This window comes from Oryctolagus cuniculus, chromosome 2 (genome assembly GCF_051225735.1).
Source record: "Oryctolagus cuniculus isolate XC-2025 breed Fujian yellow rabbit chromosome 2, ASM5122573v1, whole genome shotgun sequence".
In the NCBI taxonomy this organism is placed as follows: domain Eukaryota; kingdom Metazoa; phylum Chordata; class Mammalia; order Lagomorpha; family Leporidae; genus Oryctolagus; species Oryctolagus cuniculus.
In genome coordinates this window covers 169,110,272-169,137,742 of record NC_142868.1, presented here as the reverse complement: position 1 = coordinate 169,137,742, position 27,471 = coordinate 169,110,272, and the positions used below count along the sequence as shown (strand labels likewise).

Genomic DNA, 27,471 nt, shown 5'->3' with positions numbered 1-27,471 from the left:
TCACGGCACCACTTGCTGCTCCTCCGCACGTGGAGGAGCCGCACCGGACCGGGCGCTTGTTGTTCCCTTTTTTTACAAGTCCTTTCTATAGTAAAGTAAGAATAAGTAAACAGCAAACTCCCAAAGCAAGAATGAGTAGAGAGAAATGAGAAAGAACGAAGTAACGAACTTCCCCGCGAACTCTCCAACGCACTCTCCAACCAACCCACACCACCATGCCGTCTCTCTCCTCCTATATAGTCCTCTCCACCAATCCCAACTCGGCTGCCCACACGCCGAGCACGCCGCTCTCCTCCAATCAGGAGCAGCTCCTGCAGCTTGTCAAGTTGGTGAGAGGCAGCTGGGTAGAAGCTGTTTACTTCTCTCCCAGCGCCATATTGTGGGAGAGCAGATGCATAGAATAAATCTTAATTCCAGTAACAGTATAGTCCGAATTGCTCCCCACAAAAACCATAGCAATGGTTTGTATGGAGATACCAAGAACAGATTTCTCCACTATATATTTATGCAGCTAGCTAGCTATGGTGCTCCATGAGCCAGCACATAATGGAGGTTATAGAGCCACAGAAGTTGGTTGACATAAAAATGGATGGTAACTATTACATAGAAAAATGCATTTAATAAAATATAATGTGAAACAAAAATGATATAAAATGGCATGTATACTTGGGTTACAACTGTAAAAACTCATATAGACAACTGGAATAACTTGAATAACAACTTGAAAGATATATATTTTAAAATGATTATTGTATTAAGATAGTGGGTTAACCAATGATTTTCTTATAAGTTTTCTAAAACTTTTTTAATGCTATTATTTTACTTCCATAATGAAAATAAATTTGTTAAACCATGTCTCAACCAAATATAATCAAGTTAAATTTCTCTACTGAACAAATATAATCTTTATTATCTTAATATTATAAAATGTAAAATAGAAATATGGAAATAATATTAGTGTGATCCTAGAGAATGAGCTGTTGTTTTCAGTTGAAGACCTTCTGTCTGTCTCCTAGTACCTTGAGGTGCTTTGTTATCCCAAGCACAATATCACTACTAAAGATCCTGATGGTAGAGATGTCAATAACAGAAAAATAAGAATGTAGATACTATAATTAGAAAAGGATTTGTAGAAACTTGAAGTTTTTTCCTCCAGCTGATGAATTAAGTTGAAAAATATGAATTGCTGGTATTGGATCATTTTTTATTTACAAAAACAGCAATTTATATATTTCAGACATTTTCCTAAGTTGTTCTGAACTGAATCACCACCTTGCCTATTATGTACTAAGAATGTAAACAGTCTTGTCTACATTTCTCTTCCCTAGGAAAACTCAGAAAGAAGAACATAGCCCACAAGCTGGACCTGCACAAGCACAGGGAAGTCCTTTCCGTTCCATCAACATCCCAGAGCCTGTCCTTCCAAGTGAAGATTTTACCAACCTTTTGCCTTCTCAGGCCTATGAAAAAGGTACCATTCACAAAATCATATTGATCTAACCATGTGTGTTTTCATGATTCCTAAGGCTTAAGTAACAAGTCCTCTGTCTTTACTAAAGGAAAATGGTGTGTTGCCATTTTTTTCCCTTCTGTTATTGAATTTACAAGGATTCAGAGGATCTAAGAGAACATGAGCATGTTCTGAATTTTAATGATTTTCTCTTTGGAGGAAATACAATCTGAGTTCTTCTAAGTTTCAGTTGAATTAAAAGCAATTTGTTGCACAATCAATATTATACATCCCATAAGTGAGAATATTTTTTAAAATAGTCATTCTAATAAAATATGTTATTGGTGATGTAACTGAGTACCTATCTTTCTCTGAAAACCAGATCTGGTGCTGTCTTTTGGGCTGAAACAGTAACCAGACACATCCCTAATCCTGTTAGGATAGAAATTAGGAGATGGCGTTCAAGAGTACTGAGAAAACTGGCTTTTCTAGGAATCTTAGTTGTTGAGTTATATTGAACTCAGGAAAAAGAAGCTAAAAACGTTTGCTATGTCTTTGTAGACTCAACAAAGCACCTCTACACAGAAAAAGGGAAGGAGATATTGTCATTGTATAGATGATCTTTCTTCTTCCTCTTTGGTCTTATGTAGAAAGTACTAAAAAGATAGGCTCAATAATTTTTCACCAAGTGTGAATTCCTCAAAAACGGGGTAGGTGATTTTCTTTTTTATTGGGAATGGAGCAATTTGGTTTATACATTCACAGATAATAAGCTTGCTCTGAGTAACTGAATCTAAAAACCTAAATCAAATTACTTTTAATGGGTATGCTTCAAAGTAAAGATTTGCTTTTCTAAATGTGATTTTTAATTTTTTTACCCATTGAGTAGTTATTTTAGAGACTGACAGGCACAGCCTGGGAAAACTTGATTCATCTGGTGAGTGGATCCAGTGCATGGCTCTACTTTCCGTATGACATGGAGAGCAATGTGTACTTGTCAAAGGTGGTACTTGCTTGGGGAGAATACAGGATGAGCTTGGAAAGTAAAAGTCAGGTCAAGGCCAGGTCAATGACAGATAAACATGTTCACAGATGTAAAATGAAAAATTGTATTTGTAAAGCAATTTCTGTATCTTTAGTCCCCAGGGAAAAGAATAGTCACAGGATTTGTTGAATCCATTGAAAACAGCTGATCCAGATAATTCCAGTGTCCATATGGTTTTTTTTTATTAAAGATTTATTTATTTATTTAAAAGTCAGAGTTACACAGAGAGAGGAGAGGCAGAGAGAGAGGGGTCTTTCATCCGATGGTTCACTCCCCAGTTGGCCGCAGTAGCTGGAGCTGTGCTGATCCAAAGCCAGGAGCCAGGAGTTTCTTCTGGGTCTCCCATGTGGGTGTGTTAGGGTCGAGCAGCGTCCGCCGAAGGAACGACTCCAAGAGACACTCTCATGCAATCAGCAAAGGGTTTATTCAGACCAGCATGCTGGGGCTCTCTGAACATGCAGGAACAGAGCAGCCCCGAGGAGTTGAGGGTCAGGGTTTTTATAGGGTTTTCAGAGACATTCTATACATCATGGTACCATCTAGCAAATCATCTCATCCCGCGGGAAATTCAAAGCACATCTCTTAGAATTGATTAGTGCATCCAGTGGCAGGAATGGACCTACTAAAGTGGTTGGATGGCTTTGGGGTTGATGCCTTTTGAATGATTGGCTGAAGTATAGGGTCCGAGCTGATGGGGTGTACGTGCTGAACTGCAGGGTCTCAGGTAGCTATCAATCACCTTATCTGCCCTGAGAAGACACCAGAAACTCTAGGTATTTCTCTGTTATCTTCTAATCGGCTGTTGCTAGGAGAGTTTATCACAAGGGGAGTTCATTTATTTACTTTTAGGAGCTTCTGGCTCAGAGTTCAGGGCCTGGTCAGGCGCAAGTTACAAGATGGAGGCCTAATTAAAATAGTTACACCTTGATCCAGGCTCAGGTCTCACAGGTGCAGGGGCCCAAGGACTTGGGCCATCCTCTACTGCTTTCCCAGGCCATAGCAGAGACCTGGATTGGAAGAGGAGCAGCCAGGACTAGAACTGGCACCCATATGGGATGCCAGTGCTTCAGGCCAGGGCATTAACCCGCTGCGCCGCAGCGCCGGCCCCCATATAGTTTTAAATTAGCTGTTTGGTTCCTTCCTGCCATAAAGATGTGGTCATAGTTTATTCTACTGAGTTGCTTCAGAAATTTGGTAATAATGTGCCATAATAAGATATTCTAGATACAACTGGTAGCAGCTGTTGTTAAAATTCAGGATTGGGGCTGGTGCCGTGGCTCACTTGATTGGTCCTCCACCTGTGGCACTGGGTTCTGGTCCCGATTGCTCCTCTTCCAGTCCAGTTCTCTGCTGTGGCCTGGGAGGGTAGTGGAGGATGGCCCAAGTGCTTGGGTCCCTGCACTCACATGGGAGACCAGGAGGAGAGACCTGGCTCCTGGTTTTGGATCAGTGCAGCACCAGCTGTGGTGACAATTTGGGGAGTAAACCAACGGAGGGAAGACCTGTCTCTCTGTCTGTCTCTCTCTCACTGTCTTTGACTCTACCTGTCAAATAAAAAAAGAAAACCAACAAATCAGGATTAAAAATTCAGACTTTCAGAAATTGGCTTGCCCACTCTTAATTATAAAATGGCTCCACTGTTATCTATTACCCCCAAATGCAGTAGTTTAAAATAGCAAACGTTTGTTATTTCACATTTTCTCTGTGTCAGGGATCTGTGTAGCTTAGCCGGCTGCCTTTGGCTCAAGGCCTCTCAGGAGGTTGCCATAATGGTGTGAGCCATTGCTGTCATCTCATGTGAACACAGGCAGCTGGTGTCTGCTAGAGCAAGTGATCTAACAGAATGCTCAAGACAGAAGCCACAGTCTTTTTTTTTTTTTTTAATTTAAAAGCAAGATTTATTAGAGTCAAAGACCTCCAGCCAGAGTAGCATGGAGGGGGCTCCAAGAGATGGAAAAACTGGAAGGGGTCAGTGGTACTGGAGTTTTTAAGCACAACTTTGGGGAAGAAAAAAACTTAACATTCAGTTACAAGGCTGGGACAAAACCCAACAAAAGATCTGATTTGCAATCTTTTATCCTATCAGGCTTGCTCATGACAAAACAAAAAGAGCCATCAGAAGGATGGGATACCTAATTTACTTTATAATAAACTAGGAGCTCAGAAGGAATTGTCACTCCCTTGCTATTCTCATGATAAGATAGGAAGCTTTCAAGGAGTGGGCAGGCAGGCACTTTTGACCTTGCTAAAGATTTTGCACCACTGGGATCACCCTGACTACCTATTAACCTATCTGACTCCTCACATTCCACCCCCAGAAGAATGGACCCTAACTTCTGTTAGGGGAACTGGGAGATGTCTGCTCTGGTTGCTTCCTGCTGAAAAGGGCGTCTTTGGGAATGGCAGTCAAGACAGGGTTGCAGCAGGTGGTGGTGTCTCAGCAGGAGGTGGCTTTTTGAGGAGATGCAGTGCCAGCTTGCAGAAACTGCTTCCATCCAACCTTTCATGTGCATGGCCGTCTAGGATTTCACTGTATCAAGTCTGGAGAAAACGAATCTAACAAGCAGATCAAACTTACAGGGTCTAAAACAAAGAACAGAATCATTATTAGAGGACCTCAGAAAGTTGCTGTCTAAACAACAAATAGATACCAACAGAATGGGCCTGATAACAATCAGGTGGGCTGTCAGGCCTGATCAGCTGTGAGGCTCAGACCTCTCTCTCTTCACATGGGGTACCAGAAGAGACATCATAGAGATGTGAGCCTCCTTGGGGAAAGCACCCTGTTGACTTTCATTACCGAGCTGGCCTGAATAGAAGATAGGTGACATCTCTAAAAGGAAATTTACAGTTCTGCCTGCAATGTTACTGACCCTACTTGGCCATCCCCTCAACAGCAGTGGTTTCTTTGGAAGCTGGGCTGAGTGAAGGGCTTTTCAGCTAAGAGCCAACATGGTATGTGGTTCTGAACTGGGAGTCCTTTGGCTCCAGGGCAGTTCCATTTCCAGTGACCCAACTCTTGGCTTGCAGAGCTGCCAGGGCTCTTCATAAGCTGACTTCTACCGAAGCCCTGGTTTTCCATATCGAAAACCAATGCCATTTGCAGTGGACTGACCTGTTAGTTCTCCTTGATGGCAGATCACTGTGAAAGCAGCCATTAATTGGCCTGCCACCTACCTTTTCATTGCTTCTGCTGCCTAGCTTCTTCTTCCTCATGGTTTCTGTTAAAACAGACCAGAGGAGACCTTTAAGAGGATATAAGTCAAGGGGGTGCTCAGTCCCATTCCTAATCTTTGGCAGCCTAAGCTAGGAATCTACAATCATAGGCATATTCTGATAGTGGTTTTTCTGTGTTGTAGACAATGCCCATGAGGAAAGCTATGGGTTCACTTTAACATCAAACATGATGACCATCTTATCTATAAAATTTGAACTCATTATTAAAGCTTTCTCCCCCTTCATTTGATTTGAAAAGGGAGGTTTTGCCTGTTTATTGTGCCCATGGCAAAGTAAATCTAGCTCTGAAATCAAAATTTAAACTCTCATTTTGGCTATGCTATTATTACAGAAAAATGTCAGCCATCCCTTTTTAAAAAAAATATTTATTTATCTGAAAGGCAGAGTTACAGATAAGCAGAGGCTGAGGCAGAGAGAGAGAGGGAAGGGAGGGTAGGTCTTCTAGCCATTGGTTCACTCCCCAGATGGCTGCAACGGCCAGAGCTACACTGGTCCGAAGCCAGGAGACAAGAGTCTCTTCTAGTCTCCCACACGGGTACAGAGACCCAAGGACTTGGGCCATCTTCTGCTGCTTTCCCAGGCCATAGCAGAGACAAGGTTTGGAAATAGAGCAGCCAGGACTCATGCCCATATGGGATGCTGGCACTGCAGGCAGTGCCTTTACTTGCTATGCCACAGAGCCGACCCCAGCCACTCCTTTTATAAGGTTTAGAGATCTAACCATACATCTTAATGGAGAGTCCTTCAGAATAGAATCATTTTCCCATCTTGAAGAGAATAGAGAAGTGAGGGAACAAGTCAGACTTCCCAGATCACTTACTGTCAGTAACTTAATATCAAATGAAAACTTAGCAAGCAATTGTAACTATTAAATACAGCTTACGAAAACATTGACCCAAAGGTCCAATGCCTTCTGTAAGGTGTCCGGCGGGCACGTAACGGATCTTCCCAGGCAGACGAATCAATTAATCCACAGGCTTTTATTGGGGTTCCGCTCCTGGGAGAGGTTCCCCGGTCCCAACAGAGCAACAGAGCGGGGGCCAGGAAAGTCGCACGTCAGAGATTGGGAGAGCTCCTTTTATAGATTCAGGGCATGGGAGTTAAAGGTTGAGGCGGGTCTGATCCTCATTGGTTGACCTTTAGGCACCCGCAGGGACCTTGACAAGGACTTTCTTCCCTGGAAGTAGGCCTCTCCATTCCCGGATGTGTAGGCCTTCCCTCCTTGCAGATCCCAAAGCTACCACCTTCTATAAGTTTCAGGACAAGAATACGTGTATTTGGAAACATCGCTTAAATATCCAACACAAGTGTAACTTGTTTGGCCAGCAAACCCAAGTACTGTTAGGGTTGAGAAGCATCTGCCGCCCAAGGAACGACTCCAAGAGATACTCTCATGCAATCAGCAAGGGGTTTATTGATCCAGCATGCTGGGGCTCTCTGAACTCAGGAATAGAGCAGCCCTGAGAAGTCAAGGGTCAGGGTTGATCCAGCATGCTGGGGCTCTCTGAACACGCAGGAACAGAGCAGCCCCGAGAAGTCAAGGGTCAGGGTTTTTATAGGGTTTTCAGAGACTAGCAAATCATCTCACACCATGGGAAGCTCATTAGCAAATCAACTCACACCTCGGGAAACTCAAAGCATGTGCGGGGAGTTCAAAGGCCATCTCCTAGAATTGATTGATGCATTAATGGCGGGTGAGGCAAGGGTTACACAGCTTTGGCTGCTTATCCTCACACAGGTGCAGCTGTAAAGATAAGGAACTGAAACTATACAACCCCTGCCCCACAGGGTTTCAGCTTTGGGGAAGGAGGTTTGGGCCTGCAATTTTCTAGCTCAATTCTTCATATAAACATGTCAATGACTTAAGCATTTTTAGTTTCTTTCTACCAACAAATTTAAAACATCTGGTACAGAGATTTAGGTCACATGAACCAAAAAACATATCTTTGATTAATTTAGCAGTTTAAATTTGAGAAATCTTTTATCTATAAGCCAATTAAAACAGAGCCCTTAATAAATAAATTTTCCATGTAGACATACAATATGTACACACGTGTAACTAACATACAAAGTAGAACAATACAGCAGTTTCCTCCGTAATAGCTTCTTTTTTTTCTTTTTCTTTTTTTTTCTTTTTTTTTTTTTTTGACAGGCAAAGTGGACAGTGAGAGAGAGAGACAGAGAGAAAGGTCTTCCTTTGCCGTTGGTTCACCCTCCAATGGCCGCCGCGGCCGGCATGCTGCGGCCGGCACACCACGCTAATCCGAAGGCAGGAGCCAGGTGCTTCTCCTGGTCTCCCATGGGGTGCAGGGCCCAAGGACTTGGGCCATCCTCCACTGCACTCCCTGGCCACAGCAGAGAGCTGGCCTGGAAGAGGGGCAACCGGGAAAGAATCCGGCGCCCCGACTGGGACTAAAACCCGGTGTGCCGGTGCTGCTAGGTGGAGGATTAGCCTAGTGAGCCACAGCGCCGGCCCCATAATAGCTTCTTAAAATCTTTAGCTGTATTTTCTGCCACAATCTTTTAATGACCTAATCTTGGAAGTGGCATTCAATCCTTTCCTCCATATTCCATTCATTGGAAGCTAAGCACTCAATTCAGCTCCCACCCAAGGGAGGGGCTTACATAAAGGCATAAATGCCAAGAGGTGAGGCTGCTGACCACAAATGGCTAATCCTCCATTTGAGAAAGCAGCCCCCTAATGTAAGCCCTGTGATGCAAAAGCTTAATTTATATGCCTTATAACTGTGTAACTGACAAGTTTGAAAATGTCATATTACAGGACTAAGCATGTTTTTCCTTTGGGTTACCTCCTCCACCCAAGGCATTTTCAAGAAAAAAATTTTTTAATAAAGTTTGCCTCCTACCCCTGACCTATTCTTGCTCAAGACAATCAAAAGCTATTCTTTTTTAAAGATATGTTCTACTTTCTAGCTTCCGTTTCTTAATTCCCATTTTTTCAATCTTTTCCTTTTTTTAAAGATTTATTTATTTATTTATTTGAAAGGCAGAGCTACAGAGAGCAGAGAGGTAGGAAGAGAGAGAGAGAGAATCTTTTATCCACTGCTTCACTCCCCAGATGGCTGCATTGGCTGGAACTAAGTCGATCTGAAACCAGGAGCCAGGAGTCTCTTCCAGGTCTCCCATGTGAGTACAGGAGCCCAAGGACTTGGACCATTTTCTGCTGCCTTCCCAAGCCATAGAAGAGAACTAGATTAAAAGTGGAGCAACTGGGACTCAAACTGGCGCCCATATGAGATGCTGGCACTGCAGGTGGTGGCTTTACCCACTACACCAGAGCGCCAGCCCTTCAATTTTTTCAATATTGGCTTCTGTCTTTAACATTCCATTGAAACTATTTTCTGATCTTTTTTATTGATAGTTTTTGTCCCCCTTGATATCTGCCTTTTTGAAACTTTCTCTTCATTTGGCTAGCACTGTGCTGCTTTCATGTTAGTCCTGCTTTCTGGCTACTCATTGGATTTTCATTTCGGTTCCTAATTCTCTCAGAGTAAAGTTTACTAGGCCATGCCTTAACTAACCTTTGATTTTCTCCTAAGATTTAGTTTTTGTTGCCTTCTAATTTTATCCCTATATTCAAGCATCCTGATATTCTCTTAGGCCCTGCATGCCACTCTGTATTCTCTCTCTCTGACCTTTAACACCTGTTCTTCCCTCTCCTTGTCTCTCTCTATCTCCCATTCACTTTCCAGGCTAACTCTCACAAACCCTGAAAGTTCTCTAGACTGGGGCTTTAGTGGGCACACTTGAACGTGAGGCTGAGAAGCTATTATCAAAATCAGATTCTGGTTGAGCAGGTCTGGGTAGATCCCAAGATTTTGCATTTCTTTATTTTCTTTATTTATTTATTGACAGGCAGAGTAGACAGTGAGAGAGAGAGACAGAGAGAAAGGTCTTCCTTTTGCCGTTGGTTCACCCTCCAATGGCCGCCGCGGCTGGCGGGCTGTGGCTGGCACACCGCGCTGATCCAATGGCAGGAGCCAGGTACTTATCCTGGTCTCCCATGGGGTGCAGGGCCCAAGCACTTGGGCCATCCTCCACTGCACTCCCTGGCCATAGCAGAGAGCTGGCCTGGAAGAGGGGCAACCGGGACAGAATCCAGTGCCCCGACCGTGACTAGAACCCGGTGTGCCGGTGCCGCAAGGTGGAGGATTAGCCTAGTGAGCCAGGGCGCTGGCAAGATTTTGCATTTCTAACAGTCTCCCATGTGATGTCAATGCTGCTGCTCTGTGGGCCACTTTTTTTTTTTATTTTTTGACAGGCAGAGTTAGACAGTGAGAGAGAGAGAAAGGTCTTCCTTTGCCGTTGGTTCACCCCTCAATGGCCGCTATGGCTGGCACACTGCGCTGCACCAGTCCGAAGCCAGGAGCCGGGTACTTCCTCCCAGTCTCCCATGCGGGGGCAGGGATCCAAGCACTTGGGCCATCCTCCACTGCCTTCCCTGGCCACAGCAGAGAGCTGGATTGGAAGAGGAGCAGCCGGGACTAGTACCCAGCACCCTAACCGGGACTAGAACCCCGGGGTGCCGGCGCCGCAGGCGGAGGATTAGCCAAGTGAGCCATGGCGCTGGCCCGTGGGCCACATTTTAAATCAGGATGTACTAGAAAATACCCTGACACCAGCTTTCTTCATGTGTAATCCTTCCTCCAGCCCATCAAATCCAGGCCAGATGCCCCTCTAACAGAGTCTCATAGCCGCCAGTATTCCTCTGCCCGTCCATGTATCCATCCAACCAACCATCCATCCATCCATCCATGCCAGGTACTGTTTTCAGTGGTAGGGTATAGAAATGAACAAAACAATAAAAGTTCTTGCCTTAGAGAGCCTTTTCTTCTGACAGAAGCAGACAATGAACAAGATAAATAAAATATGTATATATGTATTATGTTAGATATGAATAAGTTAAGACTAAAATAAGTAGGGGCTGGCATTTTGGCACAGTAGTTAAGCCACTACCTGCAGTTCCAGCGTCCCATATGGGTACTGGCTTGATTCCTGGCTGCTCCACTTCTCATCCAGCTCCTTGCTAATGTTCCTGGGAAAGCAGCAGAATAAGGCCCAGGTGCACAGGCCTCTGCACCCACATGGGAGACCTGGAAGAAGCTGCTGGCTCCTGGCTTCGAATAGGCCCAGCCCCAACCCTTTTGGCCACTGGGGAGTGAACCAGCAGATGGGAGACCTCTGTCTGTCACTCCGTCTCTCTGTCTGTAACTCTGCCTCTCAAATAAATAAATAAATCTTTAAAAGAAGAAGAAGAAAATAAGTTAAGAGTGGTTATACTTTTAAATAGGGTGCCAAGTAAAACCTGTAGGATACTAAGGGGAAGTCATAGTGGGATTTCCTAGTGGAAAGAATTTCTAATAGGTCCTGATTGAGACATAACTGCTAGATTCAAAGAATAGAAAGAAGACTAATGGGGCTAAAGCAGAGTGAAAAAGGAGGCAACAGAAGGTGTGGTTAAAAGGAAAGAGAGGGGGAGTGGGGCAGACATTCTAGGGCTACAGGATCATTATGAAGACCAGCTTTTCCACGGAACTGGAAAGTCACTGAGGCTAAGTAGAAGAGTGAAGGAGTCTGACTTCCATTTTAACAGCATCTTTCTCTTCTCATTATTACCACCAGCACCACTTCTACCTCCATCACAGTCAAACAATAATCCAGCACCTATAACATGTCATGTACTACTTTAAGCAGTTCCATATATTAACTGGCTTAATTCTTAACAGTAATCCCATGAGGTAAGTACCACTATAATTTCTTTTTTACACATGAGAAAAATAGCACTTGCCACATTATACTGTGATTTTATTTATTTATTTATTTATGTTACTGCTCTGTCTCCCCAGCAAAACAGTAAAATCTGTGTGTCTGTCCCCAGTGCTGGGCTCATAGAAGGTGCTTAGTCTATGTTAGTGAAATGAACACTGAGTGGAAACTTTTCTTCTTCTGCAGCCCAGGATTCCAGATCCATTCATGTGGGAGATGGTAATGTGAAGGGAATGATGGGTCCTGGTAAGTGACTCTTCTGTGAGTTTTTTCCTTCCAGCAATTCAATCCTTCTCTCATCTGCCTTCCCTGCTTCTACTCCACAAGTCCCAAATCAGGCATGAAAGAACTCAGGCAAGATAAATCCTGTGCTTACTGAGACTCCACGATGTGCATAAGAGTAGGTCAATGACTCATTCAAACCCAAGGAGAGAGAAGGGCTGGAGAAGTTTAAACCAGAACCAGTATTCTCCATTCTTTCTTGCTCTTTCAATTACTAATGATTTGACATTTGCTGAAAATTCATGGGCAAATGTAGTATGTCGTATGATTTTCATGGGTCACACACTTGATGATTTAATTCAAAAGTTACTTCCTTAAGAAACAATTTGCAGAAACTGATGAGCATCTCCACAAATGCTGAATAATAAATGCACTGAAAAACACTGTTGGGAATCTACAGGATACTATCAAATGACCCAACATATGGGTTCTAGGAGTTCCTCAAGGCATGGAAAGAGGGAAAGGATTAGAAGGCCTTTGTAGTGAAATAATAACAGAAAACTTCCTAAATTGGAGTAAGAAAGGGACATTCAAGTGTAGGAAGCACACAGAACTCCTAATAGACATGACCAGAAAAGATTTTCACAGGGCCGGTACTGTGTCGTAGCAGGTAAAGCTGCCGCCTGCTGTACCGGCATCCCATATGGGCTCTTGTTGGAGTCCTAGCTGTTCCACTTCCAATCCAGCTCTCTGCTGTGGCCTAGGAGAGCAGTAGAATATGGCCCAAGCCCTTGGAACCCTACACCCATGCAGGAGACCCAGACGAAGCTCCTGGCTTCGGATCAGCACAGCTCCAGCTGTTGCAGCCAGTTGGGGAGTGAACCAGTGCATGGAAGACCTCTCTCTCTCTCCCTTTCTGCCTCTGCCTCTCCTTCTCTCTGTGTAACTCTGATTTTCAAATAAATAAATATATTGTTGTTTTTTTAATTATTTATTTATTTATTTGAGAGAGAGAGTTACAGACAGTGAGAGGGAGAGACAAGGAGAAAGGTCTTCCGTCCACTGGTTCACTCCCCAATGGCCACAATAGCCGGAGCTGCACCGATCTGAAGCCAGGAGCCAGGTGCTTCCTCCGGGTCTCCCACGTGGGTGCAGGGGCCCAAGGACTTGGGCCATCTTCTACTGCTTTCCCAGGTCATAGTAGAGAGATTGATGGGAAGAGGAGCAGCCGGGACTAGAACTGGCACCCATATGGGATGCCGGTGCCGCAGGCAGAGGATTAACCCACTGTGCCACAGTGCCGTCCCCAATAAATAAATCTTAAAAAAAAGAAAAGATCTTTGCCACAATGCATTGTAATTAATCCCTCCACAGTAAAACATAAAGAAAATATTCTAAAATGTGTACAACAGAAACACCAGATTACTTTCAGAATATCTTCAATTAGACTCATAGCCGTCTTCTGATCAGAAACCCTATAGGCTAGGAGAGAATGGTGAGATATATTCCAAGTCTTAGAAGAACACTGTCAACCCAGAACTGTACCCCACAAAGCTCTCATTTATGAATGAATGTGAAATAAAGACCTTCCACAACAAACACAAATTGAAAGAATGTATCCCACCCGTCTAGCCTTGCAAAAGATGCTTAAGGATGTGCTGCACACAGAAATACAGAAACATGGTCATCACTACAAAAGAAGATAAAGGAAGAAAGTCACCCAGTAATAGTACAAAGGAAATCCAAAGTAAAAAAATAGGAATATTTAGGGAAAAATGGCATGGCAAAATCATTATCTATCATTAGTCACTTTGAATGTAAATGGTGTCAACTCTCCAGTTAAAAGACACATACTAGCTGAATGGATTAAAAACAAAACCCATCTATTTGCTGCCTGCAGTAAACACGTCTGACCAACAAAGATGCATGCAGACAAAATGAAAGGATAGAAAAAGATATTCCATGCTAACAGAAACAAAAAAAGAGCTGGTGTAGCCATCCTAATATCAGACAAAATAGACTTTAACACAAAAACTGTTAAAAGAGACAAAGAAGGGCACTATGTAAAGATTAAGGGATCAATTCAACAGGAAAATGTAACTTTATAAACATATATGCACCTAATTGCAGGGCACCTGGCTATTTAAAATAAATGTTAAGGGATTTAAAGGGAGACATAGACTCAAATACAGTAGTGATTGGGAACTTCAATACCCCACTTTTTGCAATGGACATATCTATCAGACAGAAAATCAGCAAGGAAACAACAGAGTTAAGTGACACTGTAGACCAAATGGGTTTAACAGAAATCTACAGAACTTTCCATCCTACAGTTGCAGAATACACAATCTTCTCACCAATGCATGCAACCTTCTCTAGGATTTACCACATGCTAGGCCATAAAACAAGTCTCAGCAAATTAAAAAAAAATCAAAATCATACCATGCATCTTCTTGGACCACAATGGAATGAAGCTGGAAATCAGCAACTCAGGAATCTCTAGAGCATATGCAAACATATGGAGACTGAACAACACACTCCTGAATGAACAGTGGGTCATTGAAGAAATTGAAAGAGAAATCAAGGGGGCTGGTGCTGTGGCACAGAGGATTAAAGCCCCCAGCTGACAGTGCCAGCATCCCATTTTAGGGCCAGTTTGTGTCCTGGCTGCTCCACTTCCAATCCAGTTCTCTGCTATGGCCTGGGAAAGTGGTAGAAGATGGCCCAAGTCTTTGGGCTCCTGCACCCATGTGGGAGACCCAGTAAAAGCTCTTGGCTCCAGGCTTCAGATCAGCTCAGCTCTGGCCATTGCAGCCATTTGGGGAATGAACCAGCGAATGAAAACCTCTCTCTCTGGCTGTACCTCTCTCTGTAACTCTGTCTTTCAAATAAATAAAATAAATCTTTTTTTAATTTATTTTTTTTTTGACAGGCAGAGTGGACAGTGAGAGAGAGAGAGACAGAGAGAAAGGTCTTCCTTTGCCGTTGGTTCACCCTCCAATGGCCGCCGCGGCCAGCATGCTGCGGTTGGCGCACCACGCTGATCCAATGGCAGGAGCCAGGTGTTTCTCCTGGTCTCCCATGGGGTGCAGGGCCCAAGTACTTGGGCCATCCTCCACTGCACTCCCTGGCCATAGCAGAGAGCTGGCCTGGAAGAGGGGCAACCGGGACAGAATCTGGCACCCCACCCGGGACTAGAACCTGGTGTGCCGGCGCCGCAAGGCGGAGGATTAGCCTAGTGAGCCGCAGTGCCAGCCAATAAAATAAATCTTTAAAGAAAGAGAAATCACAAAATTTCTGGAAGCAATTGAAGATTATAATACAACATATCAAAACTTATGGAATACAGGAAAAGCACTATTAAAAGGAAAGTTTATAGCAATTGGTGCCTACATCAAGAAATTGGAAAGGCATCAAATAAATGAGCTATCAATGTATCTCAAGGGCCTAGAAAAACAACAGCAAATGAAACCAAAAACTAATAGGAGAAAAGAAATTATTAAAGTTAGAGAAGAAATCAACAAAATGGAAACAAAAAATGCAAAAAAGTCAGCAAGATGAACTATTTAAAAAATAAGCAAAATTGACACACCAATGTCCCACCGAACCAAAAAAAAGAGAGAGAAGACCCAAATTGATAAAATTAGAGATGAAAAAAGAAATGTAACAACAGACATCACAGACATAAAAAGAATCATCAGAAATTACTACAATGAGCAGTATGCCAATAAACCGGGAAACCTAGAAGAATAGATTCCTGGACACATAGAACCCACCTAAACTGAGCTTTGAAGACATAGAAAACCTAAACAGAGCAATAACCAAGAAAAAATCAAATGAGTAGTAAAGGCTCTCCCAACAAAGAAAAGCCCAGGAACAGATGACTTCACTGCTGAATTCTACCAGGCATTTAAAGAAGAACTAACTCCAATTCTTCTCAAGCTATTCGAAACAATTGAGAGGGAGGGAATCCTCCCGAATTCTTTCTATGAAGCCAGCATCACCTTAATTTCTAAACCTGAAAAAGACACAACAGAGAATGAGAACTACAGACCAATATCCCTGATGAACATAGACACAAAAATCCTCAACAAAATTTCAGCTAATAGAATCCAACAACACATCTAAAGATCATTCACCTGTATCCCTGGTATGCAGAGATGGTTCAGTATTCACAAATCAATCTGTGTGACATATCACATTAACAAACTGCAGAACAAAAACCTTATGATTATCTCAATAGATGCAGAGAAAGCATTTGATAACATACATCACCCTTTCATGATGAAAAATCTAAGCAAATTGGGTTTGGAAAGAACATTTCTCAACACAATCAAAACCATTTATAACAAACCCACAGCCAGCATCTTATTGAATGGGGAAAAGTTGGAAGCATTCTCACCAAGACCTGGAACCAGACAAGGATGCCCACTGTTACCATCACTGATATTCATTGTAGTTCTGGAGGGTTTAACCAGAGCCATTAGGCAAGAAAAAAAAATCAAACAGATACAAATTGGGAAGGAGGAAGTCAAACTATCCCTATTTTGCAGATGACATGATTCTATATATAGGGGATCCAAAGACTCCACTAAGAGACTACAGGAACTCTTTAGAAGAGTTTGGTAAAGTCAGAGGATATAAAATCAATACACAAAAATCAACAGCCTTTGTATACACAGACAATGCCAAGGCAGAGAAAGAACTTCTAAGATCAATCCCATTCACAATAGCTACCAAAAAAAAAATCTTGGAATAAATTTAACCAAGGATGTCAAAGATCTCTACAATGAGAATTAAAAAACATTAAAGAAAGAAATAGAAGAAGAAACAAAAAATGGAAAATATCTTCCATGTTCATGGATTGAAAGAATCAATATCATCAAATTGTCCATACTTTCAAAAGCAATTTACAGATTCAGTGCAATACCAATCAAAATACCAAGGACATTCTCCTCAGATATAAAACAATGATGTTGAAATTCATATGGAAACACAGGAGACCTTGAATAGATAAATCAATCATATGCAACAAAAGCAAAGATGGAGGCATCACAATACCATAACTCAAGACATACTATAGGGCAGTTATAATCAAAACAGCCTGGTACTAAGTTTCTAAAAAAAAAAAGGAAGAAAGAAATGAAATTAACTTCAAGATGCAATGATTTTGAATAGCCCTTGTCTCGACTGTTGAGGTACAGTTTTTTTGTTTTATTTTGTTTTTAACCATGCAAATTGTTGAACTCTTTACTTAGTAAAGAGTTGGTCTTCTGTGTATAAAGTTAATAAAAAATGGATCTTAGTGGAGAATGGGACTGGGAATGGGAGAGGGCGGAGGAGGAGGGGTGGGAGAGTGGGTATAGTGAGAAGAATCTATATTCATAAAGTTGAACTTATGAAACGCATGACATCTGTATTCCTTAAATAAAAGGTTTCTTTGGGGGAAAAAAAGAATTTGCCAGAATTTTAGACATTATTTCAGCTTCCCTGCTTCCATCCTTCCCTTCCTCATTACTTTCTGCGTCTTACTATTATCAAGGTCAAGGGGATGAATTGCAAAGGAAGACATTGTCTTCAATACCCTTCCTCCTCCTCTTTTTGTACTTTCCTTCTAATAGTGCTCCAAGTACCTGGTGTGCTCACCTGAAAGGAAGCAGATACGAAGAGACAATACATGCTACTATAAACTTATCTTATTTTATAAGTTTATTTTTAAAAACTCCTTAATTAGGAGAGTATGTCCAAAGAGGAGTGAATGTACAGACCAGAAATGGAGAAGGAAACTTTTGACTATTAACAGATATATTTAATCCTCAAGGGACAGTTGTACCCTAACACAAACATATTAGTAAAAAATTAGTACCGAGCACAATGTTTTAGAAAGTCAGCTCTTGAAAGCAGGTGTTATTTTTCAGGAGTGAACCCAACAACTCCAGAAGCTGACGAAAACCTCAAGACTTGCCTCTCGACTGATATCCCATCCAAGGGCCATCTCTCATCTGGCGTGTGGAGGCAGCCCAAGGATGGCAAAGAGTGGGGGGAGGAATATGTCACGAAAGACCACCCGGATAAACTCAAGGAAGCTGGCCAGGGTAGACACAGCTCCTTGGAAAATGTTTTATGTGAAACTTCTTTGGCTGGTAAGTTCCAAGGGGGAAGGCAGGTTGAAATTGTAAGGAACAGAATGGAACCAGCACTTAGAACCTAAGTCCTGGCAGTTTAGGTACAGTAGGCAACTAAAGCCGGGAGAGGTGACAGCACTCACTGTGGCTACAGTTGGGACTCTTCTGGGGGAATGAGATTTAGTATCGCAGTACTTCGGGCAGGGTGGGGTGGGGGTGGGGGTGGAGGTGAGGGAGTGGGTGCGGCATAAGGTTGCTGAAGAAGAGGGCAGGATTTTGTAAACTATCCACTCAGTGATGTGGAGTCCTCAATTTGCCAGATTTTTAATAGTCTCCCACCTAAACAGCACCTGCACCAGATTCTGTTCTCCTCGCTCCTCTTCTCCTTCCTTCCTTTCCTTCATAGCATAAATTCATACTGAACCTTCTTGTTTGTCAGATAGTGACATTTCCCTCCAATTAATTTTGATTATGAAATATATGAAAAATTAAACAGTATTACAATCATCTTTATGAAGAATAGCAGCCGCCAATTTAAACTCTTTTGACAGTTTCTACTGATATTGACTTCCACATTTAAAAAAAAAATTATGCTGCTTTTTTTTTTTAAAGCAGAACTTCATTGAGAGTTAGTTTACAGAGTAGAAGTCACAGTGCTTAAACTTAAGGTCACTGATTTTTCACCATGTATATCCCCCTGGATCACTACACAGATCATGATACACGGTATGTACTTATATCACCCTAGAAAGTTCTCTGATGCACCTTTCCAGTCAAGACTCATCTAAAGAACCACTATTGTAACTTCTACTACCATAAATAGATTTTGTCTGTTTTTAAGCTTCATGTAAATAGAATAATACGGTATGTATTTTTGTTCATGGCCTCTTTCTCTCACCATAATTTTTAAAAGATTTATTTGTTTATTTATTTGAAAAGCAATAGAGAAAGGGAAAGAGAATCTGTCATCTACTGATTCACTCCTTGAAATGCCTGCACGAGCCTAAGCTGGCCAGGTTGAAGCCAAGAGCCCAGAAATCCATCTGGGTCTCCCACAAAGGTGTAGAAACCTGCGTCCTTGGGCTGTCATTTTTTGACATCTGGGCACATTTGCAGGAAGCGGCACTGAAAGTGGAGTAGCCAGGACATGACCCAGGCACTCTGCTGGATTGGAAGTGGAGCAGCCTGGTCTCGAACTGGCGCCCATGTAGGATGCTGGCACTTCAGGCCAGAGCGTTAACCCACTGCGCCACAATGCCGGCCCCTTGCCGTCTTTTAAGCTGGGTTGTTTGTCTTTTTATTACCTATTTGTAGAATTTTTAAATATATTCTGAATGTGAGTTCTTTGTTAGAAATATGTGTTGAGAATAGTTTATTCCAGTCTGTGAAGCCATTTTTTTTTTTTTGCCTTTTCACTTTCTTAATGGTCTTTCAAGATAAGACATTTATGCCAGTGCCGTGGCTCAATAGGCTAATCCTCCGCCTTGCAACGCCGGCACACCGGGTTCTTGTCCTGGTCGGGGCGCCAGATTCTGTCCCAGTTGCCCCTCTTTCAGGCCAGCTCTCTGCTATGGCCAGGGAGTGCAGTGGAGGATGGCCCAAGTGCTTGGGCCCTGTACCCCATGGGAGACCAGGAGAAACACCTGGCTCCTGGCTTTGGATCAGCGCAGTGCGCTGGCCGCGGCGGCCGTTGGAGGGTGAACCAACGGCAAAAGGAAGACCTTTCTCTCTGTCTCTCTCTCTCACTGTCCACGCTGCCTGTCAAAAAAAAAAAAAAAAAAGATAAGACATTTACAATTTTCATGAGGCCCAATTTATCAATTTTCAACTTTGTTAATAGTTTGTGACTTTTGTTTCCTCCTCAAAAATCTTTACTTACATGAGGGTTTTAGAGATATTCTCATGTTTTCTTCTAAAGTCTTAATAGTTTTAGTTTTCACTTTCAGGTCTGTGACTTATCTTGAATAAACTTTGATGTATGCAGTGAGGAAGGGTTCCAAATTCATTTTTCCTGGATGGCTGTCCAGTTGCTTCAGCACCATTAGTGAGAGTGTCTCCCTCCACTGTTGAGTTATATGGAAGAAGTCACGTGATCATATATGAGTGGATCTAATCCCGGACTCTCTTTGTATATTTTAAAATTCCAATTATATGAGCCTTGATATCTTGCTGTTATTGAGTCTTCCACCCAAAGAACATGGTTTTTATGTCCTTCTTACCTTCTTATCTGTTGACACAGATCTCAAATTTTTCTTGCTAATGTAAAAGAAACTCTATCATCTACATTATCTAAAGCATTTGCCCTACAGACTCTTGTGGTCCTACTCCATTTTGGCCTATTGCACTCACTGACCCTGATACTTCCAAGTTTTCATAGGAATTCCTTTCATACTTCTCATATGTTAGATCCTTATTTGTTTGTTTTCGACATTAATATTTTCATTTTGTGTGCCCTTGGTTTCTTGGTTTACTCCTTCTTTTTCTGGAGTGAATCATTTAGTAACTTCCACATACCTGATGGATAATTTGGCTGACTATAAAACCTTCTATCTGGGCTGGCATTGTGGCATAGCAGGTAAAGTTCTGGCTTCTCCACTTCTGATCCAGCATCTTTGCTGATGTGCCTGGGAAAGCAGCGGAGGATGGTCCAAGTGCTTGGGCCACTGCACCCATGTGGGAGACCTTGAGGAAGCTCCAGGCTCCTGGCTTCAGACTGGTCCAGTTTTGGCCATTTCAGCCTTTGGGGAACAAAGCAGTGGATGGAAGATATCTCTCTCCCTCTCTCCCTCTCTCCCTCTCTCCCTCTCTCCCTCTCTCCCTCTCTCCCTCTCTCCCTCTCCCTCCATCTTTGACTCTGCCTTTCAAATAAATATACATCTTAAAAAAATAAACCTCTCCCCTCATTATTTATTTTTTAAGATGTATTTATTTGACAGGCAGAGTTACATAGAGAGAGAGAGAGAGAGAGAGAGAGAGATCTTCCATCTGCTCATTCACTCCCCAAATGGCCACCTTGGCAAGAACTAGACCAGGCTGAAGTCAGGAACTTCGTCCAGGTTTCCCACATGGGTTCAGGGCTCTAGTACCTGCGCCATTTTCTGCACATTAGCAGGGACCTGGGTCAGGACCCAAACCAGTGCCCAGATGGGATGCCAGCATTGCAAGAGGCAGCTTAACCTGTTATGCCACAATGCCTGGCCCTTCTCATTATTTTAAAACAATTGTTCCATTGTCTTTTTTTTTTTTTTTTTTTTGACAGGCAGAGTGGATAGTGAGAGAGAGAGAGACAGAGAGAAAGGTCTTCCTTTTGCCATTGGTTCACCCTCCAATGGCCGCCGCGGCCAGCGTGCTGCGGCTGGCGCACCGCGCTGATCCGAAGGCAGGAGCCAGGTGCTTCTCCTGGTCTCCCATGGGGTGCAGGGCCCAAGGACTTGAGCCATCCTCTACTGCACTCCCTGGCCACAGCAGAGAGCTGGCTTGGAAGAGGGGCAACCGGGACAGAATCCGGCGCCCTGACCGGGACTAGAACCAGGTGTGCTGGCGCCGCTAGGTGGAGGATTAGCCTATTGAGCCACGGCGCTGGCCCCATTGTCTTCTAGTTTCTAATGTTGCTACTGGAAAATATAATACCTTTCTGATCCTCATTCCTTTGTATGTTTCCTGATTTTTCTGTCTGATCACTTTTAGGAGTTTCATTTTATCCTTGGTATGCTAAGAATTCATAGTAATGAGGTATGCTTAACAAAGATTTAAGTCTTTTTCATTAATTATGAACAACTGTATAACAAAAGGCCCTTTCCTCCAGAAATACGTATCCTGGGATTTTTTTCTCCTACTAATAATTTGATGTCCTCTCAATTCATTTTCTTTTTTTCTCTGAAACTTCTTTTAAAAAAAGATTTATTTATTTATTTGAAAGGCAGAGTTACAGAGAGGCAGAAGTGGAGAGAGAGAGAGGGGTCTTCCATCTACTGGTTCACTCCCAAATGGCCACAATGGTTGGAGCTGTGCAAATCCGAAGCCAGAAGCCAGGAGCTTCTTCCAGGTCTCTCACATTGGTGCAGGGGCCCAAGGACTTGGGCCATCTTCTACTGCTTTCCCAGGCCATAGCAGAGAGCTGGATCAGAAGAGGAGCAGCCAGGACTCAAACTGGTGCCTGTATGGGATGCCAGCACTGCAGGTGGTGGCTTTACCTGCTATGCCACAGAGCTGGCCCCCCCGTTTTTTTTTGAAGACCCCTCATATTCTTATTTGGCAGGGAGAGAGATACTTGAATTTATCTTCTTCCTTTTTAATATTTGCTATCTTAAAAAGTGTCAAAAATTCCTATTTTTAAAATTCTGTTTTTAAAAGTAGCATCTTGTGGAGCCAGCATTATGATACAGCAGGCTAAGCAGCTGCTTGTGACACTGGCATCACATATCTGAGAACCAGTGGAAGTCCCAGCTGCTCTGCTTCTGAGCTCGTTCCCCAGTGTCATGCCTGGGAAATGCAATAATGGTTTAGAAGTAAGTGCTTAGGCCCCTGCCACCCACATGGAAGACCTGAATGGAGCTCTAGGCTCCTTGCCTCAGCCTGGACTAACCCTGGCTGTTGTGGCCATTTGAAGAGTGAACCAGCAGAAAGAAGATCTCTCTCTCTCTCTCTCTCTCTCTACTTCTGCCTCTCTGTAACTCTGTTTTTCAAATAAATAAATAAATCTTTTTTTTAAAAGAAAGCATCTTGTAATTGTAAAATGGCTGGAATATTTTTCTTGTATCTCTGAGAAGATTAATTGTAAGATTTTTTTTTAAAGTTTCCTTTTGGATCCTGCATTGTCTCTGTTTCTTCATTGTTGGCCCTCCTTTAAAAAAATGTAATTTTTTTCTTCTCTTTATTTTATGGTAATTACTTCATTCAAAAGTCTAAGAATCCTTGACTAATTATTTGTATTTAAGAGCAAGACCCTGAGAAAATTAGTCAGGCTTGTCAATAAGTAGGCTGAGGTATAGCTACACTAATCAATTGACAAACTACGTTTTTGACAAGTGACCTCTTCTGCCGGTGTCTGTAGGCCTGCTGGTTTTGGGTAGTTCAGTGGCTCAAGTGGAAGATCCTTCAATCTCCTGCCTGGAAAGGTTAAGCGTGGCTTCTGCCACTTTCAGATCTGTAGGAGAAAGAAGCTGAAGAGAGTCTCATTATTCAGGCTACAAGCCTTCTCTGATTCCCTTTATTTTCATTTTTGGTATCTCAATACCACTTTCTTCTGTGTCTTAAGTATTTATCCCAGAGACCAGGGCTTCTCTCTCTCTCTCTCTCTCTCTCTCTCTCTCTCTCTCTCTCTCTCTCTTTCTCTCTCTCTCTTTTTTCATTTTCCCCATTTTCCATGGGTAGAAGTGGGAACTCTGTCAAGGGGTGGGATCTGGGTGTTTGTGCCTTATGTGGACTTTCAAGTGTTTCTCCTGTTCTCAGCATTGCCTCTTATTTGCAAGTTCTGAGGTGACTGATGTGTCCAATTCTTGAGTTCCTGCTGACTCTCTGCAGATGCGAGCACCAGTACTGCATTCCCTTTGACTGCTGAACAAAGCACGGCCTCCGTTCTGCCATCTGTCTTCCAAAGACCTGCTGATGTCTCTTGTTACTGCTTGCAATACCCTTCTATGGCTTTCTACCATTTCATAGGATTTTGAGAATGAATAGCTAACCATGCTTCCCTCTTTTATTTGTTTTTAAAGCCAAAAGACAAACTGTGGCTCTAGAACTGCTTGAATCTGAAAGAAAATATGTCATCAACATCTCTCTGATCCTGAAGATAAAGGCAACATTCCAGGGGTCAGATGGAAAGAGGAATTCCAAAGAGAGAAGGTATCCATGTATTCATTGCCTTTGCTTTTCAGATTGATTAGGATTTAAGGTAAGTTCTTTATTGTTTCCACTTTGGGAATTCTGGGGTCTAAACAGAGATTCAGAAATGATTTTTGGAAAAAAAATGGGAAGTGATGGTAGGTGATCCCAGGCAAGCCTGGAACTGTATAGTGTCCTGGGCCACCAGCGTCCCTGCCACATATGTTGAGAAATTCCAGGGAGAGTCAGTGCCACACTGAGGGAGGCATTGCTCTGTTTCCACCTGCATTTCCCCTGGGTCATTTTTCTCATAGAGAGAAAGGTACAAGGGGCAGATGTGGTGAAGGTCTGAAGCACTCAGTGGCCACTCGATGAATGATAAGGGGTAGTAGCATCCTGGACTGGAGCTTTCCTTGTTTGCCCAGGTGATCCTCTAGTACCGGGTAACAGGAGAAATGTATCCCTATGTTGTGGACCGTGCAGGGGAGGCAATACACGGTAACAGCATGCCAGGCCCAGTGTTACAATACTTCCTTGGGCCATATCTATTCATAGTCTTTAGCTTTTTCCCTCCATGTTAGGAGAAATTAGGAAGGAGGAAAGTAAAACATGGTAACAAACAAAACTAATGTAATGAAGATGTAATAATCCAAAATAACTGAGGAAAAGACCAATCCAAATGAATGGAAAGTCTGGATTATGGACTATTGTGGATAAGATGTATTATTAGTTAGTATTTCCATCAGGTAACCGACACTGGTGATTCATAAATTATGACTGTACCTGGGGAAGCCTCTAGTTATAATTTCCTGCTCCTTAACAAAACCCCAATTTTACTTGACTTTGCTGCTGCCAGCAATATACTCAGTCACTTAAACATCCTGTTCCTTCTACCTAAATGACTGAGGTGAGGATTTATTCCCTGACAAACCCACAGTGGCTTGGCTATTTTCAAGAACTGTTTTACTGCAAAGCCAAAGCAAACAAAATACAAAGCGACAAAAACCCGCAAAGGGTAATAGGGTAACACAGTGAAAGCTGTGACCAGTAGAGGCTCTCATTTGGGCTTCACCGCCTCCCAGTGGCCACCCAGATTCCTCCTCTTGAACCTGCCCCCACCTCCTTTTACCCTCCTGGCCGCCCTGCCCCTTCAGGCCTCTGAAGCCTCTGTGGTCTTCTCCAGCCCCCTTGCTATTGCTAAAGACCTACTCAGTTTACAGTCATCAAGCCTAAAGCCATTCTACCTCTTGCTCTTGCTTTGATTCCACATCTAAGATTCTAGACCAGCAGCATGTCTTTCTGAAAAGTGTGGCAAGGGGTTAAATGACAATTTGAGACTAGGAGATCTCTGAAATGAAAGGGCTTACTGAGAGGCTAGCCTGAAAGAAAGGATCCATCCTGGGACACGGTCCCCGAGTCGCCAGCAGCAAGGCTGGGTAGCAACTGGAAAAGTGTCTGCCAGATCTAATGAACTATCTGTGATGAAAAGCTTGAGGACAGAAAGCGTGAATTGCTTCCACCGATCCCGCACTAGCCATGGATGAGAGGGACAGGACCAGGCAGAAACAGACAACGCTTTGGGATGGGAGGGTGGTCTATACAGAGGAGCACTTGCTAGTTTTTGGTTGGAGTTCTAAGCAGAATGAGATGGCACCTTGATGACTGTCCTCGGAGTTTTGAGTGAAGGGATTCAGCATATGTTTAGGAATGTGGAGCAGGGTTTTATGTTGTTACTGTTGTTAGTGGTGGTGGTTTAGCCCAATTTTATTAGCTGAATGACTTCTCTTATCTCTCCTCCATTCTCTGGCCTTGTAACCAAATGTAGGGCATGTCAGAATATTTCTTTTTAAATTTCTTTTGGCAGGCAGAGTTAGTGAGAGAGAGAGAGAGACAGAGAGAAAGGTCTTCCTTCCGTTGGTTCACCCCACAAATGACTGCTATGGCTGGCGCACTGCACTGATCCGAAGCCAGGAGCCAGGTGCTTCCTCCTGGTCTCCCATGTGGGTGCAGGGCCCAAGCACTTGGGCCATCCTCCACTGCACTCCCAGGCCACAGCAGAGAGCTGGACTGGAAGAGGAGCAACCGGGACAGAATCCGGCGCCCCAACCGGAACTAGAACCCGGGGTGCCAGCACCACAGGCGGAGGATTAGCCTAGTGAGCCGCGGCGCCAGCAGAATATTTCTTTTATCCAGGGCAAGGGAGGGTGGAGAAAGAGAAAGTGGTTTACTCTGGAACTTAGTGACCAGGTCCTAGGGTTAAATGGTTGGTTTATAACTTCATGAAATGTTCATCAGAACCCTTGTGGATCCTGCCTTGCAGATGAAGAGACCCAGGTCCAGAGAAGTTTAAGTCCTTGTGCCATTTAGTGCCAGAATTCAAATGAGGGCCCATCTGGTTCCCTCCCCTGTGCTCCTTCTCTACACACAGCTTCTTGAATGACCTTGGGGCCTCAAGGACACCACCTTGATGAACAGTAACATATCAACTTCCCAGAGAGCCAGAGCATGAATTCTTTCTTCCTGTTTCAAAACTCAGACTTGCCTCTTGAACAGCCCACAAATTCTTTTTTTTTAAAGATATATTTATTTATTTGAAAGAGTTACACAGAGAGAGGAGAGGCAGAGAGAGAGAGGTCTTCCATCCGCTGGTTCACTCCCCAATTGGCCACAAAGGTCAGAGCTGCCCCAATCCAAAGCCATTAGCTAGGCGCTTTCTCTGGTCCCCCACGTGGGTGCAGGGGCCCAAGAACTTGAGCCATCTTCTGCTGCTTTCCCAGGCCATAGCAGAGAGCTGGATCAGAAGTGGAGCAGCCAGGACTCAAACTGGTGCCTATATGAGATGCCGGCACTGCAGGCGGTGGCTTTACCCTCTACACCACAACACTGCCCCCCCACAAATTCTTACTTCGTAACCTAGTTGGCTTGCCAAGTAAGGATGTTAAACAGCTACTTATCTCATTAAAGAGTCTAGCCTTTTGTAACTTGCCGTCACTTTCTACTTACTTATTTATTTATTTGAAAGTCAGAGTTTACAGAGAGGAGGAGAGACAGAGAGAGAGGTCTTCCATACACTGGTTCACTCCCCAAAGGGCCACAATGGCTAGGGCTGGGCCAGGCTGAAGTCAGGAGCCAGGGGCTTCTTCCTGGTCTCACACATGGGTGCAGGGACCCAAGAACTGGGCCATACTCCATTGCTTTCCTGGGCACATTAGCAGGAACCTGGATTGAAAATGGAGTAGCCAGGTCTTGAACCAGCACCTATATAGGATGCTCTACCTTTCTAAGATGTTCTCTTAGTACCTATCATGGAGGAAAGAGTGGCTCTCTCTCTCCCAAATCCTATGAGATTAAAACAAATCTATCATACCAGTCCTCAATGAGAGTAAAATAATAGTTATCTTAGCACATCCATTATAATGCTACTCATGTTAGTTATTTGCTAAGCTAAATTTCTGTTTTTCTTCTCACAGATCAAGCAGAGAAAAAAACCCAATCCTCTTAGTACAGAGTATGAGTTCTCTGGTTCTGAGCTTCGCGGCGTTACCATCTTTCCACCTTAGTTTAGATTCTCATTATCCTTCACTCACTGTATTTCTTCTTCTTTTTTTTTTTTTTCTGAGCTTTTCTGGAACCTCCATGTATACTTTATTTTTTTTCTAAGCATATTTCTTTTCTATTTTTTTAAAATATGGAATGTTTCACGAATTTGCATGTCATCCTTGCACAGGGGCCATGCTAATCTTCTCTGTATTGTTTCAATATGTGCTGCCGAAGTGAGCGCC

At 43.2% G+C, this 27,471-nt stretch overlaps 1 protein-coding gene, 1 long non-coding RNA gene and 1 pseudogene across 14 annotated transcripts in view; 1 reads left to right on the top strand and 2 right to left on the bottom strand.

The window, feature by feature from the left end:
* The window catches only part of ARHGEF33 (Rho guanine nucleotide exchange factor 33), a 101,467-nt gene that overhangs the window by 47,354 nt on the left and 26,642 nt on the right, over nt 1–27,471 (top strand). For all 12 annotated transcript variants that reach the window (XM_089326521.1, XM_089326520.1, XM_089326514.1 and 9 more), the window contains 4 exons: nt 1,329–1,471; nt 11,706–11,765; nt 17,660–17,884; nt 23,581–23,710. In XM_089326521.1, the coding sequence (XP_089182647.1) occupies nt 1,329–1,471; nt 11,706–11,765; nt 17,660–17,884; nt 23,581–23,710 (558 nt within the window). The remainder of the gene's footprint in view (nt 1–1,328; nt 1,472–11,705; nt 11,766–17,659; nt 17,885–23,580; nt 23,711–27,471) is intronic.
* LOC149128137 (uncharacterized) lies at nt 4,394–7,012 on the bottom strand. 2 transcript variants are annotated; one of them, XR_016229692.1, is made up of 3 exons: nt 6,616–7,012; nt 5,611–5,716; nt 4,394–5,078 (listed from the first exon to the last, which is right to left on the bottom strand). It is a non-coding gene; the product is annotated as an uncharacterized LOC149128137 (long non-coding RNA). The 2 variants fall into 2 exon arrangements; XR_016229691.1 differs by having other exon boundaries at nt 5,673–5,716; nt 6,616–7,010.
* On the bottom strand, nt 27,372–27,470 carry LOC127490408 (U6 spliceosomal RNA; annotated as a pseudogene).